At 33.7% G+C, this 21,703-nt stretch overlaps 2 protein-coding genes across 3 annotated transcripts in view; one reads left to right on the top strand and one right to left on the bottom strand.

The window, feature by feature from the left end:
* Nucleotides 1–20,386, bottom strand: part of LOC111045510 (neurobeachin-like protein 1) — a 400,901-nt gene extending 380,515 nt beyond the window's left edge. The window contains exon 1 of one of the 2 annotated variants that reach the window (XM_039432470.1): nt 20,337–20,386. The gene's annotated coding sequence lies outside the window, so the exon portion shown is untranslated. The remainder of the gene's footprint in view (nt 1–20,336) is intronic. The other variant, XM_039432471.1, reaches the window with a different exon arrangement.
* LOC111046347 (extensin-2-like) overlaps nt 6,172–21,703 on the top strand; it is a 34,885-nt gene continuing 19,353 nt past the window's right edge. The window contains exons 1-2 of the mRNA XM_039431898.1: nt 6,172–6,365; nt 10,753–11,205. Coding sequence (XP_039287832.1) covers nt 6,354–6,365; nt 10,753–11,205 — 465 coding nt within the window. The 5' untranslated portion in view covers nt 6,172–6,353. The remainder of the gene's footprint in view (nt 6,366–10,752; nt 11,206–21,703) is intronic.

Below are 21,703 nucleotides of genomic sequence, written 5' to 3'. Positions count from 1 at the left end.
TCAAGTGATTGATTAATAATAATAATGGAAGGTTATCATCATATTAATCAAACATCATAAATGTCTAGTGATTGATTGATGAAGACTGCCAGACAGACAGTTGACTATGATTAGAAGATGTTAAGTAGTAGAAGTGATGAAGAACGTTCATTGTGAGATGATACTGCTTGAAATAGAAATAACATCGAATATCCTTTCTATACTCAATGTTTGTTCTTATTTTCATTTTAAGAAAAGTAAAAAATATATCATGAAGAAGATATTGCATGTTATAGTTGCTGAAATTATATCGTGCTTTAAATTATAGTTGTAAGGCAACCTTTGGTAATATCTTACTACCAAATCGTAATGTAATTTGATAAATCATTATTTTCCGATGAATTCAATCAAATAAACATAGAATTTATGAAAAAAATTCATCGATAAATTCGATGAAATCAATCATTATAAAATTTACAGCCGAGAGCTTGAAAGGTGAGAAGTTCAATGTGAGGAGAGATTTCAACTTATTTCAACGTAGAATTTAGCTCAGAGGGTGGTTTAGTTATTTCAGTTGATTCAATAGTTTGAGAACAAGCTAATAGTGATAATTAATTTTGTTATGTTCATTGAAGGGTTTTTGGAAAATTTGAACGAATCATCGAATATATAGAGTGGGGAATGGTAATTCTTGTTTACTCAAGTGATATGTGATTTTCTATTGAAGCTAGGTTGGTCAACCCCAGGTGCTAGACGCAGCTTGCTATTCAAATTTGTCGTCACCTCATCAAAAATTCTTATCAATCAAATCCAAGCAGTAAGTCTGAGTTTCATCGAAAAAACGTGTGATAGCTTTTCCGCTAATTTTCAGTTTTGATTACTGTAATTTATTATTACGATTGAACTTGGATTTCTTCAAATAATTATTTCATGTAGCATTTTGCAACCAGTACAAAATAATGAAATGGACATTGGTTTCATGCTGTATCATTGGAATCCATAAGAAAACATGAATAGATCACAATGAAATCAGTAATAATTTATATTCTTCAGTTGTAATGTATTATCAGATACAAATTCGGAGTGAAACGAATATTGTAGATATTTTGTTTGGAATTGGGGAAACAAAAGGCTGCCTGATTCAAATTGAGGATGATCCAATCGATACTGAATTTTATGTATTGAAAAAAATCAAAATCATAGGCTACTGTGAGAGGTTTGCAAGTATTATGTCTTCTTCAGTTATCTATTATATAATATTGAAAGGATTGGCTATCACATACGAGATAGGAAATACATGAATGATGCATCATCACGTTTGAACTACTGGACTGATTAACTTGAAAACTCGCATATAGCTCATTCTCAATTTACCGAGGATGGTTATAGGCCTATTTTGGATTCTCCAAGTTTTCAGTTTATCAAGTTTCTAATTAGACCCTTGCGGTGCACGGGTTATCTGCTAGTGAAAAATAAAATGGATCAGCAAATTGGTTGAGCTGTCACAATCAAAGGAAGACAACTTCTCCAAAATATTTGTGGCTCAGTAGTACAGTACAGTAGACCTACCTACTCGTAGAGTAGTTTGCCATGAACTTCAGCAAGTCGTCGGTCTGACTCTAACAATAAGAGGAAATAATTAAAAAAGAAGAGAAATAAATAAAGTAAAATAAGTGAAAAGAAACCAGATATTGAATTATTCAAACACAAAAATTTAGATGGAATATTTTATTAGAAATTGCAGTTCAACCAACTGCTGGAATATTATCACTGTTTAATAATTATTTCAAATATCCAATGAAATCTATATAAATAGAACTAAGGACTTCTGCTACTGTAAATATTGACCAAAGAGCTAAATAACAGAAGGTCAGTCAATATTCGCAGTAGCAGAAGTCCTTAGTTCTATTTATATAGCTTCAATTGGATTTTTTAAATAATTACTATACAGTAATAAAGATTTAAGTGCTTCTTATCAATACTAGAGAAAGTGGTTCTCACTGAGCAAAAATGAGAGAAAAATGTTTTATTATCAGTCATTTATAGTAACATGCAGTCATTTTATTTATGTGATGAATTTGTTCACTTACTCTTACACTGTCAGAGCGTTTTCGAGTTCCATGAACTATTGAAGAGTCACAGTTGAGAAAGAGTGAGAATGATTATAAGTGAAAGAATTGTTAATTAAATATATTTTAATATGATAATTCGGAATAAATCAAACAACCATCATCTTCATTATAAGATTTTAAGTAGTAGAAGTGATGAAGAACGTTCATTGTGAGATGATACTGCTTGAAATAGAACACATCGAATATCCTTTCTATACTCAATGTTTGTTCTTATTTTCATTTTAATAAAAGTAAAAAATATATCATGAAGAAGATATTGCATGTTATAGTTGCTGAAATTATATCGTGCTTTAAATTATAGTTGTAAGGCAACCTTTGGTAATATCTTACTACCAAATCGTAATGTAATTTGATAAATCATTATTTTCCGATGAATTCAATCAAATAAACATAGAATTTATGAAAAAAATTCATCGATAAATTCGATGAAATCAATCATTATAAAATTTACAGCCGAGAGCTTGAAAGGTGAGAAGTTCAATGTGAGGAGAGATTTCAACTTATTTCAACGTAGAATTTAGCTCAGAGGGTGGTTTAGTTATTTCAGTTGATTCAATAGTTTGAGAACAAGCTAATAGTGATAATTAATTTTGTTATGTTCATTGAAGGTTTTTGGAAAATTTGAACGAATCATCGAATATATAGAGTGGGGAATGGTAATTCTTGTTTACTCAGTGATATGTGATTTTCTATTGAAGCTAGGTTGGTCAACCCCAGGTGCTAGACGCAGCTTGCTATTCAAATTTGTCGTCACCTCATCAAAAATTCTTATCAATCAAATCCAAGCAGTAAGTCTGAGTTTCATCGAAAAAACGTGTGATAGCTTTTCCGCTAATTTTCAGTTTTGATTACTGTAATTTATTATTACGATTGAACTTGGATTTCTTCAAATAATTATTTCATGTAGCATTTTGCAACCAGTACAAAATAATGAAATGGACATTGGTTTCATGCTGTATCATTGGAATCCATAAGAAAACATGAATAGATCACAATGAAATCAGTAATAATTTATATTCTTCAGTTGTAATGTATTATCAGATACAAATTCGGAGTGAAACGAATATTGTAGATATTTTGTTTGGAATTGGGGAAACAAAAGGCTGCCTGATTCAAATTGAGGATGATCCAATCGATACTGAATTTTATGTATTGAAAAAAATCAAAATCATAGGCTACTGTGAGAGGTTTGCAAGTATTATGTCTTCTTCAGTTATCTATTATATAATATTGAAAGGATTGGCTATCACATACGAGATAGGAAATACATGAATGATGCATCATCACGTTTGAACTACTGGACTGATTAACTTGAAAACTCGCATATAGCTCATTCTCAATTTACCGAGGATGGTTATAGGCCTATTTTGGATTCTCCAAGTTTTCAGTTTATCAAGTTTCTAATTAGACCCTTGCGGTGCACGGGTTATCTGCTAGTGAAAAATAAAATGGATCAGCAAATTGGTTGAGCTGTCACAATCAAAGGAAGACAACTTCTCCAAAATATTTGTGACTCAGTAGTACAGTACAGTAGACCTACCTACTCGTAGAGTAGTTTGCCATGAACTTCAGCAAGTCGTCGGTCTGACTCCAACAATAAGAGGAAATAATTAAAAAAGAAGAGAAATAAATAAAGTAAATAAGTGAAAAGAAACCAGATATTGAATTATTCAAACACAAAAATTTAGATGGAATATTTTATTAGAAATTGCAGTCAACCAACTGCTGGAATATTATCACTGTATAATAATTATTTCAAATATCCAATGAAATCTATATAAATAGAACTAAGGACTTCTGCTACTGTAAATATTGACCAAAGAGCTAAATAACAGAAGGTCAGTCAATATTCGCAGTAGCAGAAGTCCTTAGTTCTATTTATATAGCTTCAATTGGATATTTAAATAATTACTATACAGTAATAAAGATTTAAGTGCTTCTTATCAATACTAGAGAAAGTGGTTCTCACTGAGCAAAAATGAGAGAAAAATGTTTTATTATCAGTCATTTATAGTAACATGCAGTCATTTTATTTATGTGATGAATTTGTTCACTTACTCTTACACTGTCAGAGCGTTTTCGAGTTCCATGAACTATTGAAGAGTCACAGTTGAGAAAGAGTGAGAATGATTATAAGTGAAAGAATTGTTAATCAAATATATTTTAATATGATAATTCGGAATAAATCAAACAACCATCATCTTCATTATAAGATTTTATCTTTAGTCTTCTTTTTCATTGTTTTTGATACCTTGACGAGTATATTTTTCTTCATTTCATTCCCTTTCTTTTTGACATCGTTCACATCCTATCTGCAAAGGTAACACAGATCATACATTCTTCATCATCTCTTGTTATTTTTATACATTTCATATCTTTCAAATTCATTCCTCAGTAATGTGTAACTTTTCAAACGAAATAATATTTCATTTCCAAGCTACCAACATTGCTATCATAAGCTTTTCCTTATGAGTATATTTCAAGTAAAATTCATGCCTTGGCACACTGTACGCTCTTCCCTCTTCAAGGAAAGGCCCTTGCAGCTTTTGAAGATCTTAAAAAAGGAGTAGCTGCAGCTGTAATACATGTTTTTGATGAAGGAGGCATTCTCACTGTAGAGACTGATGCCTCAGATTTCTGCATAGCAGCAACACTATCTTACAATGAACGTCCTGTTGCATACTTTTCACGAATGCTAAACGAAAGTGAAAAACGACACTCATCAGTTGAAAAAGAGGCATATGCCATTGTAGAATCTATTAGGAAGTGGCGTCATTACTTATCTGGTCGTTTCTTTCAACTTATTACTGATCAAAAATCTGTTTCATTCATGTTCAGTAGCGCGGCAAGAGGCAAGGTGAAGAACGAAAAAATCATGAGGTGGCGCCTTGAGCTATCTCAATACACCTATGAGATCATTTACCGACCTGGAAAAGAGAACATAACTGCTGACGCTCTTTCTCGAGCATGTGTGATAATGGGATGTATCACATCAAAACAAGACTTGATAAAATATCATCAAGACCTCTGCCACCCTGGCATCACAAGATTTTTTCACTGGACTAAAGCTCATAACCTTCCATACTCGGTAGATGACATCAGAGAAGTCTGCATGGAATGCAAGATCTGCTCAGAGCTGAAGCCAAGATTCAACTGTTTCAAAGGAAAATTGATAAAAACAACTCGGCCTTTTGAAAGGATCAACATTGACTTCAAAGGACCCCTGCCATCATCAACTAGAAACAAGTACATCCTCACTATTGTGGATGAATATTCGAGATTTCCCTTTGCCTATCCCTGTCGAGACATGTCATCAGAAATGTGTAACTTTTCAAACGAAATAATATTTCATTTCCAAGCTACCAACATTGCTATCATAAGCTTTCCTCATGAGTATATTAATAGACATTAATCTACACATTTGAAAATACAAGTAATAGACTATTTTTCAAAATCCTAGTTTTTATTGATTTTAGATGCATGGGAGGAGTACGAAGTAAGGATTATTGTAGCAGAACAAACGCCAATTTGATTATACAAATTGAATCAATCACAGAGAAATATTACAAACTCAACCAGCAAGAAACAAGAGTTTAAAAAAACCGAAAATAATCTAGTAAAATCATAATGATTACAATAATTCCCGTTTAATACACCTACACAAATCTCCATTTATTCACTGCTAACCAACTTAGCGTTAACGAGCACAATATTTCTCAAATATCAATGTCAAATGTCAAATTTGAAGCCAACAGCCACAGCTGTGCACCTTTCTCCTTTCCTCTTTCCTCCCGATAATCTCTGAATGCGAGAGAGGGTGAGGGGAAACCTCCAGCTAGAGGGTAGCAGCGAGAGACAGGTCCAATAACCGTAAGTCAAAACTGCAGCGTTTTGCAGGCTTTATTATTAGTAAATGTACGCGCAAACACAGGCACTGTTCCAATTCAAAGGCGTACTTCTACGTTTGACTTTATCGGTGAAAGGTGTCTCCAGCCAAATCAAATCAAACCCAACTATAAAATCCTATCACCGACCTAGGTCGCGGTCAGGTACATTAATTTTCAGCCCCACTTTGCACGCCCAACCCCAAAGCTCCGGCACTACCAACTACCAATGTTTCGAATCTAGTCAGATGTTTGTATAAAAGCTGGGGTGCTGCAAACCCTCAGCATCAAATCTCAACAGTCTCTCCTTCAGCCAACATCTGACTTTGGAATAAGTGTACCTGAAGAGCACAACACCATGGTTCAACAGGTAAGTCCAGTGCAAACATTTTTATCACTAATTAATTTCCAATAACTACAATAGATATCCAAATGGTCTTCAGCTCAAAACAGGAGTTCAAAAACCCATATTCAAAGGAGACTGATACACTCCCAAGTTTGTTTAATTATTGCTTTGAATATAATTTTTTTGAAAAAAAACAGTACTTTAAACTGTAACTGATTTTGTTGTAAGATGAAATTGAGGAGGTTCTTTAGGAGGAGACTCAGGACTTATTCGTGCGAATTTACATGGATAATTCTTCTTACTTCCTATGTGAGCCATCAATAATGGGCTCTGTTTCCCAATGATTCACATTATCATTAGCATTCACGTTATTCCAACCATCACATCCATCAAATTAATCATTTCTTCCTTTCCGAAATTATTTTAGTAAAATTCCATAAGCAATTGTCAATTCCATTATCTATATTAGGAATATGATAACTTTTGAGTACTCCTACCGGTGTTCCGAAATCGACCCATAGCTCATAAGCTCAGATTCAGTAGATGCACTCATCATCTTTACCATCACTCAAGCCGGGAGCTTATTTGGGTATATCAATCAGACTCAGGAAAAAATGTTATTTGAACATTCTAGATTCAAAATCTTCAATATACAGTTTATAGAAACGTAAACTTCGAACATTTTCAACATTTCAAATAGTTTTTTCTTTATTCGTTTTAGGACATAATTTCAAACCATGTGGTTCTAAAAGAGTTTTCCACAAAAAATTATGATATTAAATATTCTCTACTGTAAATTCCCGATAGCTCCTCCACAAACCAATTCACTTTATGCTGTTCATTCTTGGTCATCTTCCTCCCATTCTGATTGTCCAATACCAAGAACATCTAGATCACCTGATACTACTACTACACGTACATCATCAAAACACTTTTTCTATTTTCCTATCCAGATTTCTCAACCTACAATTATAATATGTACAAAAATTGAAAAAGCACTCATCCTTGAATATCAGGCAATTTCTATGAATTTAAAAAATTGACACCAATTTGAAAAGCAGAAATATTTTTGGAGGCGTTGCCATTGCAAACTAAATCTTATTCACATTGGGAAAAGTACATAACCTTGCAAATTAGGCTCAAAATTACTATGGATCTAAAAAATTGACATCAATTTAAAACGCATAAATTTTTTAGCAGGCGTTGCCACTGCAAACGCGCTTTTTCGGGTCAGAACTCAGCTGGAAGGTATACGAGTAAATAAATGGCCACTGCTGGTTTGGTTCGCGTGCAAATTGAATGTTATCTGTCTCGTTACTGCAGAAAATGTTTCATTAACGCTTGCACGGCTACAATTTAATAGGTCTTGTCGCTTTGCACAATACATTTAATGCCCGCTCCACATTCGGTAAACTTGAAAAGCCTCACTATAATTACACTTACCAGTTTGTTCCGAACGCGGTTGAAACAGTAGTGAAACAGTGGATTCACTTGAAAGACACGATTATTGAACAACTATTTTAAAAGAAAATGTCCAACGTTAATTGGTCGTTACTGATTGAGCCAATCAAATTACTTGGTTAGTGTCCTATTACAATCAAACTATTTCCATATCAGGATAAACCCCATCTTGTTATCTCAATTGTCTCATTCTAAAAGTCTACATGTTATGTTTGTTAGAACAATGTATGTTTAACTACCAGCAAACTCGGTGTTTTACAATAGATAATGGGTGGATAATTGGAAAATGAGGAGGAAATTTAGAGTTGGTTCTCATAGTGAACTATGAGGTGGAAGAACATTGCAGAGAGAGGAGGCAATGGCTACGGCGGGATAGTATACAATGCAAATATTATTTATGCAAATAGATGTGTCTCTCTGCGAGAAAATTATCATAATTTGAAAGCAAAATGAATAGATGAAATGGAAAATGAAAAAGGAAAGTAATCACTATTATACAAATCTATTACAAAATATTTGTTTCTATGATTTGAGTTTTTTTTCTCCATCAAATCAATATTTTTGTTCTTATCAAGAACGATTTTGCAATAAGTTTAGATCCTACTACCGAAATTCTTAGACACAAATACCCAGATGTTCTTACTGATCAGTATATTCCTTCTGCATTTAATTTTTTGTTATTAGATAACAAAATTATTCGTATAAATACTGTATAGCTAATCTAATCGTAGAAGTCACTCCAATCACAACTTTATAATCTAAACTGATTAAATCTAAATGATTCTTATCACAGAACGTATTTTTAGATGAAACATACAACATCAAAAGAAGTTAACTGAATTACCAATACAAAATGAATCTTGGAAGACTTGAGAGAGTATTTAAAAAAGGACCAATAGAATATTAGAAACCATAGAAATGCAATTCAGTTGAAATATAATAGAAGTATTGTTCCAATCCCGGTTTACAAGACGCCAGTTTAGATCCAGAGGTTCTAGCATCATGTTAAATAATCACTCAGATTAAATTAGTTGAGAGCCTCCTGTATTTCTGTTGGAAGTAGGCCAGCTCCACTCGCATTTGTGAGCTTGAAAATCACTTGTCTATGATTCGGAGCCAATCTGAATGTAGGCTCATACAAATCGCATAATCATCCCTCCCGTATCCCACGAATCGTTTTATATCTCAAAAAAACATAAAATATTATTTGAGATTAAAATACAGAGCTTCGATAATAATAATAATAATAATAATAATAATAATAACTAATAATACTTGTGCTACATACGTATTGGCAAATGTGAACTTTAATGTTGTGATCTACCACAAGCACGGACAAGCTTGGGGCCACTACACATCTATAGAAGGACACAAAACTTGGCTATGTAACATAATTCCTATCCTTCGCGGATCCGCTATCCTTGATTCAAAATCTCAAACTAATATATTTTTGGACGAAAAAATTGTACTTAAATCCAGTAAAAACATTTTTGAATTTAGGCTATCATATTTCAGCTTATGTAATTCTTTATTCAAATTTGGGAGAAGAATAGTTTTGGGCCAAGCATGTTGTTCTATCCCAATCATATCACATCTAATATCGGGGGACCGAGCTTCGTTCTGGAGTACAAAATCAATTACGAAAGAGGAGATTATAATTATATTATTTTATAATTTATACAGAAAGTTTATATCTATTCACAGTGAATTGAGATTGAGATTCCCAGTGGAATGCAAAAATATCTCTCACAAAGGTCCGGCTGCGCAAAAGCCGGTTGAATTTTAATCCTGATTAATTTGACGAGAACCAAATCAGAGAATACCAATTTAAAAAGACGGCTTTTCGATTGGTTCTCCTGGAATTAATCAGGATTAGAATTTAAAGGTCTTTTGTGCAACCGGCACTTAGTAACTGATAAACCTGATTGAATTATTGCAATAGTTCAACAGCTGAGTCATAATTTTGTCTCAGTCCCACATACATGACCTCGATCACTCACTTCCATTATCGACATTATCAGTTGTTTTTCAAAGAATGAATAATTATTATCTTTTTTTTTGTCCTTCAGCGAGTTTTCCCAGGGATGAGACTCAGTGCAATCGAATTTTTATATCATAAACCAACTATGTTCCAAATTTCGTGAAAATCGTTAGAGCCGTTTTCGAGATCCGTTGGACACACATAAATAAATAAATACAAACAGAAATTGCTCGCTTGATATGATAGGATATGTCCTGTATAACATATTATATGATCTTTATTCACAGAGTAGGCTGTGAATAATAAGTAGAATAAGGCTAGTTTCACACTCATTCGGTTCGTTTCGTTTTCGGTAAATTCCGATAAGTGTGAAACGGTAATTCGGTTTGAATTCGGTACCGAATAGAAACCGCATAGAAGCGAACGCTCACTTGACTCTAACAAATTCCATCAGGTTTCAATTCGTTGCTAGCGAGAGGCTACTTTCACACACTTTCGGTTCGGTTCGTTTCGTTTTCGGCAAATTCCGATAAGTGTGAAACGATGATTCGATATGCATTCGGTACCGAATAGCAACCGCATAGCACCGAACGCCCCCTCGACACGAATAGGTTTCATCATATTCGAATCAGGAAAAAACAAAGTCTTTATCATACGCTTGCTTTTTTTGTTTTTATTTTAACCTGATATCGTGATTATCTGTTTCAAAATTTTCCAAGTGGAAATCATATGGTCAATTCATTTCTATTAGTTCACAGGAACATTTTTTTCTCAATGAATAGTTTGCTAAAAAAATATGAAAGATATAAATTAAAACTCAGGGAGAATTCTGACATTTATGAAAGCCTCATTCGTTTTCGGTAACGAACCGAACCGAACCGAACCGAATGAAACCGAATGCGTGTGAAGCTAGCCTAAGTATCACTATACTACCTGACAGTAATACTAATTTGAATGGTTAATTTTCAGACACTAGTTTGCGCCGTTGTGGTGGTTCTAGCGGCAAGCTGCGCCGCCGGACCAGTGTTGCCCGTCTACCCCGCCTACCACGCTCCTGTGGTCGCCTACAAGCCAGCACCCCACCCCGAGCCAGCCTACCCACCACCCAAGTACACCTTCGCCTACGACGTCAAGGACGAGCACACTGGAGACATCCACGCACAGGAGGAATCCAGAGACGCCGACGTGGTCAAGGGCAGCTACACCCTCGTCCAGCCCGACGGCCTGAGGAGGATTGTCGAGTACACCGCCGATGACCACTCAGGATTCAACGCCGTCGTCAAGTACGAGCCCTTCGGCCCCCCTCTGCCACCACCACCCAAGCCAGTGCCCGTCGTCAAGTATGCCGCCCCCGTTGTGCCAGTCGTCAAGTACGCCGCCCCCGCACCCCACTACCCCTACCACCCTGCCCCACACTACCCATGAAAGCTTCACATTGACCTCTCACGCTCACCCACAATCATTACCACCTAGGCATTCATGTATATTTATTGCGTGTAATTTATTATAGTATAGTTGTTTTTATAATTAAAATGATTCAATTTTAAGTTGACGTATTTTTCTTTGTTAATATCTAGTATAGATCACTTGTAGATCTAGAACAAGATTCACCCAAAGTAATGCTTTCTGTTAGCAAGCTACACGATAACAGAACGGATAAAGCTGGATTCGCACAAATCAGTGTCAATAAACAGTCCAATTCTGTGTACATATCATTCATATCAGTTCTAATGGAACTATTCCTATTCAGCCCGGCCAAGTCAGTATGAATAGTATGCAAATATTCTTCTCCTCTACCTACTGTCTGAAGAGCCTACTTTACTCCCTCAAACATAATACTAAAGTGTTACTTTTTCGCTCTCGGGAGGAAAAAACAGAAAAACTCCCTAGAGCGTAAAAGTAACTCCATTTAAATAAAATGCGAAGCATCTCTATTTTAAAAACTTACATTTGAAATATGTTAGAAGGTCTAAGCTCAGATGAGGAAGCATATAAAGTAGTCATTAAACCAACTAAATTCAATACCTCAACCAGACATAAGATCAATATATGAAATATATGTTTCATGCTAAAACTATTACAAACTTCATATAAGTATACTATAAAAATGTTTAAATATTTTTTTATATTCAATGTTATTCAAAATACCAGCCAACGAATATTCCTCATTAACTAATCAAATTTGGAATTGGAACTTCATCATAGTTGTAGTAGAGTTGGCCATTGTTGTTACAACTTTTGCCGACAGATAGCGCATAGCGCTGTCGGCGGTGAACTGTGTGATTATGAGCCAGCTGTTTAATTTTTAGGTTATGTTGTAACACAGTCATTTTACTTGTCACGTAAGTTTTTAAAAATTATTTTATTTGCAGTTTTTATAAAAATGTAGGTGGAGGAAAAATGTTGTGTACATAACGAGTGAATTTTTTTTTCTCCCTCAGGAAAATTGTTGCCCTCGGCTTCACCTCGGGCTTCAAACTTTTTCCCTCACAGAGAAAAAAAGTACTTTTCACTCTAGATATACAAATAACTATTTCCATGACGAAACACTATATAATGACTGACACTGTGTATCTTTGTATAGCTGTAATATTAAACTGTATATCACAAAGAGAAAGTGTTTTATTTATATTAACAAAGACTAAACTACAGCAATGTCCATTTAATAATATTTTCATGGTGCCAAATCTTTCACTGATACTGATATGTGGGAATCCAACTTGAGGAAACTAGATGAATGAATAACAGTTTTACTGTGATGATTATATATACACGTTTTACAATAGAATTTTAGAGGCTCGGAGTCAGGCTGCATTCAGCAGTTATTATAAAGTAAGTAATAGATCCAAATACTGGAAGCATCAAAATTAGAATCCTAAAATTATACAACTTGATAGAACAATGAGCAAGCGAGCTCATCAGATATTTCAATCTCAAGAAAAACTGGAATGTCAGTACTGATTATTCAAGATAGCTCGATGACATTGATTTTGGTGGAGTCAATTCTTTAGTGTAATGAAGAAGTTATTACACTTATTCTATAATTATAGCAATGGAAATAGATGTTTACAATAATTGGTTAATCTCAGTTGGTAGTCATTCTGAAACTGCTTAATCTTAATGCATTCTTAACTTAATACAGATATTTGTTAATTCAGTACTAAGAGCTACTTTACTACCGTTGGACTAATAAAGGACTGTGGAATTTAGGAATGTTAATGTTGAGCAATAATATCAACAAGAAACTTCATAGCCATAAAATTTTATGATGAATAAATTACATTATTGCAATAAGATCATTCATAATCATATATATTAAGGTACACAGTGGAAGCTCAGTGGGTATATTGTAATACCTGAAAGAATCTAGCACATCCATGAATATTCAAGGACATGCATTCCGCTAACAATTCGAAATTTAATTTTGTTTATACTCTAGAAGCCCATTATTATTTTGAGGATGATAGATGGAGGAAGACAGAGGAAGTCTGTTTCAGATAAATAAATTTGTAAAATACCATTTTATTCACAAATATAAGAATAGAAAGACTTGAGAAACAATTTTGAAACTCTCACAATCTCGAAGCCGGTGCTTGCTCTCATTGATTCTATATCATTTTTCATTCTTTTCACATCGAGGTGCGTTTCAAACTTAAATGATTCTTTAGTAGAGTTTTGTGTCTACAACACTAGCAAGAATCTATTTGTTAATTATGATATACTTCTCTTGATGATACTATTTATTGGATTACAAAGAAAACAGAAATTACAAATGAGAGAACTTAGAGTGGTGAGCTACTTGGAATACAAGCTCCACAACATTCTCTAAAATTAATATTTTCAATGATGAATCAGCATATTCTTGAAGAATGTAATTGAAACTAGTTTCAAAAACTAACCATTGATTTCAAATTATTAATTGACTCAAAGTTCATTCATTAACTTTTGCAAATAATCAAAGTACATTCAATAGCTTTTGCAAATTTAATTTCAATCTATCACGAAAAGTGCTAACGTAGCAATACATTTTTGAATTGAACATCTAGGGATTGTTCAGCACCAGCAGGCTGAGTTCTTTTCTAAAAGATCTGGTGTGGCGCACTCACACAACTTTCCTTGCCGTTATGAAAATTTATCACCTGACGCTAGTGTTCACGCGCATCTCAAGTCTACTATTCAAAGATCTGAGCCAGCTGGTGACAGGACAATAACGCTGGAGACACACGAGGTCAGCTATCTCTTCGTAGTGAATGATTTAATAGAATCAACAGTTGCCAACAGTTTGCAATTGAATAATCACATTTTCTCGAATTTCGAGCTTATTTTCAATTTTAGATGAAAAATAATGTTACTGAACATTAATTGTAGAAATTTTCATGCTCAATCTTTCCCATTTAAAATTTTTCGTTTAAATTGTTTCTGAAGCCTGATAATTGTAAATCTAAAATCAAATTTTGCATACATGGGGCGGAGCTCCTGACATTTTTACAAATATGATATCGGACAGATATGGGACTTGTGGCAGTTGATAGAACTCATCAATGACTATTCTAGGTATCAATTTGATCAAAATCGTTGGAGCCGTTTTTGAGAAAATCGCGAAAACCCCTGTTTTTGACATCATTTCGCCATTTCAGCCGCCATATTAAATTACATTTGATCGAAATTGTTCGTATCGGATCCTTATCGTGTAAGGGACCTTAAGTTTCTAATTTCAAGTTATTCCGCCAATTGGGAGATGAGATATCATGTACTCAGACATACATACACTTATACACACACGCATGCACACAGACCAATACCCAAAAACCACTTTTTTGGACTCAGAGGACCTTGAAACGTATAGAAATTTGGGCATCTTAATTTTTTTTGGAAAGCAATACTTTTCTTACCTATGGTAATAGGGCGAGGAAAGTAAAAATAGCATCATTCATTTTTTGTTATCACTGCTGGGAGACTCCTGGAACTGAACCAATTTGGATGGTTTTTTAGTTCCAATTTTGAACGTTGAATGTCCAGAGTGTGGAACAATTTTGCGTTATGGTAATAGTGCAGTAGTGGTTTATAATTTGCAGCCTAGCTGTCATCTTGATTTGTTCTGTGTCGTATGCAAAAACCTTTGTTCTGAAACGTTTACTGCAATCCAAAAAACTTTATTCTGGAATTTCTGGAAGACAATTCTATGTTGCTCTTGCTGGTGCAACCTCGAAGTTTTATTCGAAACATACATACTAGTTTTAGATTTTATTGGTAGACTGTAGTGAATCATTCATGAATTGGATTGGAATCATTGATGAATTAGGTCTAGTATAGCGATTTGAGCTTTACATAGTTTGTATATGATGTGTACTGACAGGAATTGGTTTCTCGCAAATATTTTCCTAAAGCGATAAATTCAACAAGCTTGAGAAATCAAAAAATAAGTGACTTTTTCAACATCTCATAAGCAGAGAGTATAGAATGTACCTAATACTCTGATGTAATCTGTGATTGCAAAATAAAGTACAAATATAAAGTATTATTAGATGATTTTGAACCTATTCTATAAACAGTATAGTATATCTTAAGTGACTTGATGATCATATAAAAACATAAACAGCATTTCAAAATATAGAACACATTCACACAATTGTTCGTTTTGACGTCTTAAACACCCCAGAAACCTATAAAATGCCCAAGTAAACCAATAAAATAGCAATAATTCATAAATAAAAGATACAAAATGACAATATATTTAGCTATCGATATCATGAAAGCTATAAAAAACAGGAATTGGAGCGAATAATATTCACATAGAACAGATACATGATGACACCTAGAGAACCAACTACTAAATGGGACTCACAGTACATGGATGTAAGTAGAAGTACGGTACTTTCACTAGTACATAGCTTGTGATCAGACCATCTCTATTATTTATTATCTACCTGTGGCAAAGATAGTTACACAATAGCACTGATCTACTTTGAATGGAATTGCTCCACATTATCAATTGCTCAACAGGGAAACGGAATAATATGATTATATTAATGGTGAGAAAATTCAAATAACTTGGAAATCAGTGATATACTATACTATATTCTGCAATGGAAACTAGAAGCCTGATTCATGAAGAAATAAGGATCTAGCTTCCAGTATATTTAGATTTTTCTGTCATTACCTCTGAATTGTCATGGAACAGGTGCTAGTAGTCTTGAGTTAGTCCATTCCACGCTAATTCGCTGGATATTAATTTATGTAACACATCAGCAGGATATAGAAGCTCAATAAATAAACCAAAGACTACTTATAGCTACTTCGTTGAAATTGTTATGTTAAGCAATGGGAATCTAACACAAAGTAGGCATTTTTTCGCAAAAGCCTTTTAGTCTCTTGTAGAAAAGCAAGAAAAGACGGAACAATTCAAATTGGAGAGAGATAAAGTTATCAATTTGAATAGGTACTTCCTATGATCCCGTGACAATCACTGCCTTCAAGAGAGAATGGGTGAATTAAACGATTTGAAAAGAATCTAATCTCAAAGAACTAATTCCTTAGTTTAAATTGTATATTTCTTCACTTTTATCTTGTATTTCAAAATTGTATAATGTGTTGAAAATATTGTATTGTGTGAAGGAGGCAAAATCAGTCCATCCTGTTGTCTCCATTAATAAAATTATTATTATTATTATTGTTGTTATTATTATTATTATTAAATTGTTGTTGGCTCCAGAGAAGAAACTACAGTGTCTTTCTAGAGAACAGCAACCAGAGTATTTGATAATTTTTTATTATTTGATTGAAAATAAATTTTACCGGTACCATACTGAGTATTTTGGGAAGGAATATGAATAAATGATATGAATAAATCATCCACTTACTTTAAAATGGCATTAATATGTCGAATGGCATTAATGACATTAATATGAGTAATAGAATTGAGTTTCAAGAGAAGGGTAGTTTGATTTTTTTATTTTCACATTAATACTAGTGGTCCTTACCAAAATAGTTAGGCTACTATTTATATGAATAAAGTATGATAATGAACATTATCATTAGCTTTATTTGACACAAAAATCAAAGATCAAAGTATATTGAATAGTCTGAAATTTCATTTAAATCAACATTTTATTGAAATTTGAAGAGAGCCAGTTTCGGGGTGATCCTGTTGTTTCACTTATTTATATAATAATGTGATTTTTACAGAATATTATCATCATTATTATTTTTTGAAAGATGTAGAAAAATGTGCCTTGCTCTACATTCCAAAAGATAAAATCTAACAATAGGTTCAAAGAAATAAGCTGGAACTGGTTGACCGATAACCTTGGAAGGTTGAAAGCTTGTACATATTTCATTGGAAGTTATGTCATTGGAACGTAACTGTGAAAAGCACAGCAGACAGACTGCAGACTGCAGACACACAACAGGTTTATTACATTTACATTCCCAAACTTGAACAACTCGAATCTAGTGCAGTATAGCATTACCGTTTCAACAATTGCTTCATATAAGACTATTGTCTCTATATTCTATGTGTTGAATACAATATTGTTACAAACGTATATTGCAAGACGATACTCTGTATTACCAGTATGATTCTGTATTACAGTACAGTCAGAGAGTATAGATTGTACAAAGTAGAATGTATAAATATTATATTCTTTATACTATCTGATTATCGTCAGTATCCTTGCATGAATTATTCTATATTTCTATGCCTTCTAATTCTATTTATTTTCACAGAGATAATAGCATAAAATGCAAAAAGTCTATATATAGAAACTGTTATCGATACAATGAAATTACAATATATTCATAGAACATTTCTATGCTTCGCGAGAGGTGATTCTACAATAAAATTACGTCGACTTCATGGTCAACCGCACAAAAATAGTCCGATGGAAATTGGAAAGACTGAGTTCCTCCTCAGACCCCTCCCTCCCCCACAATTGAATATGGTTATTCATTTATTATAATCAGCTGTGGCAACATTGATCAATTCTTATTTGGCAACCGTTGCACTCATCTATACATATTTCCATCGGACTTTTTCCTTGCGTTTGGCTATAGTAATAATTTGGGTACTGTACAGGATTACAACAATACTACTATTTTCAATGCATTAGTTATTTAATAAATTAAATTTTTATCTTAAAAATCTAGACAGTATAGGAAGAACTATCATTTATATTATACTGTACTAGCTTACCCGGCGAACTTCGTACCGCCAAAAGTCAATGTATCTCATGTCACACTTGACTTTATTTGGTGAATTATGAAATTTACCTGACAATCAATATTTCCATTTACATCTCAATACGGACTTCCTATGTGCTTAGTCATGCAGCATTTATTATTCCGAAAACATATTTTTCTCAATCAATTGGTAATAATATCTATCAGTTTATTCATTCATTCATATGGCTTTATCGGCAAAGAGATCCTTATGGATGTTCTGCCTTGCCGTATTACCCAATGTCATTTCCTATTAACACTCAAGTTTATAGGTTATATTATATTGGGTTCTTCATGTTTTCTCAGTAAAAATTTGCACTTTCACTTCTAGAGTTTCTATTTTATAAATATTAAAATTAAGAAAACTTATTTCAAAACACAAATTCACTTTTCAAAAACAAACAAATATAATTTTTTGATGATCCTACATATTCAAGCTGAAAATTTCACATTACAAATTTTTCCATGGCAACCAAAAAATATCTATCAGTAAAGTGTTGAATTGAAACAAAAATATATACAGGTTAAATCAGTGTTTCAAATATGTATTAATGTTTTCATAGTTATTGATTGTCAATAGATGGTCCAGGAAATATGCGATGTACGATGAATCTGACTGTTCTGTCAAGTAGTTTTCAAATCTGTATGGAACAAACAAACACACAGACATTCATTTATATATATATATATACAAGATACACACGACACGGATAGATTAAAAACACTTATAAACTTACATTTAAACGAGAATTTTCGCGTTTATTGAGTTTTTTTAATCTATCCGTGTCGTGTGTATCCTGTCTATATTTATATTATAAAACTTTAAAGTGTTTTTTGTTAAGTGCTATATAGATATATATACATATACATATACATACATATATATATATAGAGAGAGAGAGAGAGAGATAGATAATATGAGCGAGTTTAGAAGTTTAGATTGGCCGTCTCTTGCATCCTGTTAATCCTGCCATATTTCCTATCTATCCAGTCTCCTTCATTCAGGTTCCTTTTTCTATCATATCATAATATACATGTTGTATCTCTTTTCTGTATAGGGCTACTTGTAATATGAATATAAAGACAAATAAAAATCTCAGTACCCTTTTTGAAATATTTTATCACAACATGTTTCGGATATCACTTGAAAATGGCATAAATGTCCGAAACATGTGATAAAATATTTCAAAAAGGGTGTTGAGATTTTTATTTTTCTTTATATTTATACATGTTTTGTCTATAATTCGAGTGGGCCACCTAATTTTCTACGACCTGCAAAAGTATCACAGGCTCATAAATTTTACAAAAATCTTTCTCAAATATTTAAACGAGACTGTTCATTTCAAAATTTCCATAAAACCCTCTAGCCAGGGTTCACTTTCAACCACTTTCTTGTTCACAACAATTCAAAAAACATTTTTGTTGATAATCAACTTGTTAAGTGAGCAATTACAGAGAAGTTCTATTTGGTAACGTGAGTTGTAACACGAAATCAGAAGCTCTTTCACAACTTTTCAAATCCTTGACGGAGAAAGAAACGCAAGGAGGGTCCTCAGCACCGGCCGGCAACGATAAGCACCGGCTAAACGATAGCAGCTCTACATTCACTTCCTGCATGTAAGAAATGCTTTCAATCCAAGGTGAACATACCTAGCCACGCTGACACACAAACGCAGTTTCGTAAACGCCTTTCTGTAACTGCACCTACTAATTAAGATATTTTCGGTACCAGACAAACTCAACAACCCAACGAGCACCGCCAGTTGCGTAAAATCACCAAAAACGAATCTGACAATAAGAAAGAAATTGATTTCAATCGATCACGATAAGTGTGGTTAACCGAATGACCGATGTAACCCGTTATCCAAGTACTAATAAGGTTTCGCCAGTATGTTGTCAGATTCGAGTTCAGTTTGAGAAAGATGCTGATGTTCCAAATACGGGTCAAATTTTGGAGTGATAAAAAACTAACATGAATATTGAGCTTTATTGAGAAAGCAAAGAAATTGATTTCTACATCGGCTGGAGTATAATCATACATCTACAATTTTGACTAAAATGACATTATGGTAGTGGTGTCAAACATCTCTTGGATCTTCGAAAACTGGAAGAGAATATTTTTTACGAACGTTATATATTCATAACAATTGTTTTTGTGAGTCAATTCTTCCTTATAACTTGATCATTGTATAATATATTTGTTTTAGCTCATTCGATTTCTACTCTCCCGCGAAATCATGTGAAATAGAGTTGGCTAGTCAACTTTATCAGACAATTCATCAGTAAGATCAAGAATATGATAGTTCAGTTTTTGAGGTGAAAAACACACAGTCTACCTGAATCGTTTACCAGGATATCTAAGGATGTATCTCTGTGGGATGAGTCTTTACCAGGGTGAATATTTCTATCTTCAGCCATCCATCAAACAGGAAAATTTCCAGTATTACCTGGAACGAAGAAAAGGTAGTGAAGATAAGTAATGATGACAATTTATTTTCAGTATATAGAAAATGAATGAAATATTCACTCCTCATTTAAAAATCATATAACCAATGATCGGTAAATCAAACCAAAATAGTTCCACCGTTGTTTCTATTGGTGTTTAAAATGAATTACATTCAACTAATATTATAAAATTTTCATTCTGAATGATAATAGTTGATTATTAACATAGCAAGTTCCAGAACTATTCTTTATGAGGGAAAATATTTTTCATAAGATTTTTGTGGCAACAGCGACTTTCCAAACTACAGAATGCTGTTTTTACTTTCCTTGCCCTATGTGTGTGTGTGTGGTGTGTGGTGTGTGTGGTGTGTGTGTGTGTGTGTGTGTGTGTGTGGTGTGTGTGTGTGTGTGTGTGGTGTGTGTGTGTGTGTGTGTGTTGTGTGTGTGTGTGTGTGTGTGGTGGTGTGTGTGTGTGTGTGGTGTGTGTGTGGTGTGTGTGTGTGTGGTGTGTGTGTGTGTGTTGTGTGTGTGTGTGTGGTGTGTGTGTGTGTGTGTGTGTGTGTGTGTGTGTGTTGTGTGTGTGTGTGTGTATGTATGAGTGTATGTGCGTCTGTGTACACGATATCTCATCTCCCAGTTAACGGAATGACTTGAAATTTGGAACATATGGTCCTAACACTATAAGGATCCGACACTAACAATTTCGATTAAATGCAATCCAAGATGGCGGCTAAAATGGCGAAAATGTTGTCAAAAACAGGGTTTTTCGCAATTTTCTCGAAAACGGCTCCAACGATTTTGATCAAATTCATACTTGGTATAGTCATTGATAAGATCTATCAACTGCAACAAGTCCTATATCTGTAAAAGTTTCAGGAGCTTCACCCTATCTATGCGAAGTTTGATTTTAGATTCCCAATTATTAGGCTTCAGATACAATTTAAACAAAAAACTCCAAGTGGAAAAGATTGAGCATGAAAATCTCTACAATAAATGTTTAATAACATTTTCCCCTGAAATTTAAAATAAGCTTGAAATTCGAGAAAATGTTATTATTTCAATATGCAAACTGTTGGCAACTGTTGATTCTATTAAATCATTCAGTATGAAGAGATAGCAGACTTCGTGTGTCTGTGCCCTGTCACCAGCTGGCTCAGATCTTTGTTTATAAGTAGACTTGAGATGCGCGTGTACACTAGCGGCAGGTGATACATTTTCATAACGGCAAGGAAAGTTGTGTGAGTGCGCCACACCAGAT

Source organism: Nilaparvata lugens, chromosome 7, assembly GCF_014356525.2.
Source record: "Nilaparvata lugens isolate BPH chromosome 7, ASM1435652v1, whole genome shotgun sequence".
Lineage (NCBI taxonomy): Eukaryota > Metazoa > Arthropoda > Insecta > Hemiptera > Delphacidae > Nilaparvata > Nilaparvata lugens.
This window is presented reverse-complemented; position numbering and strand designations above follow the sequence as displayed.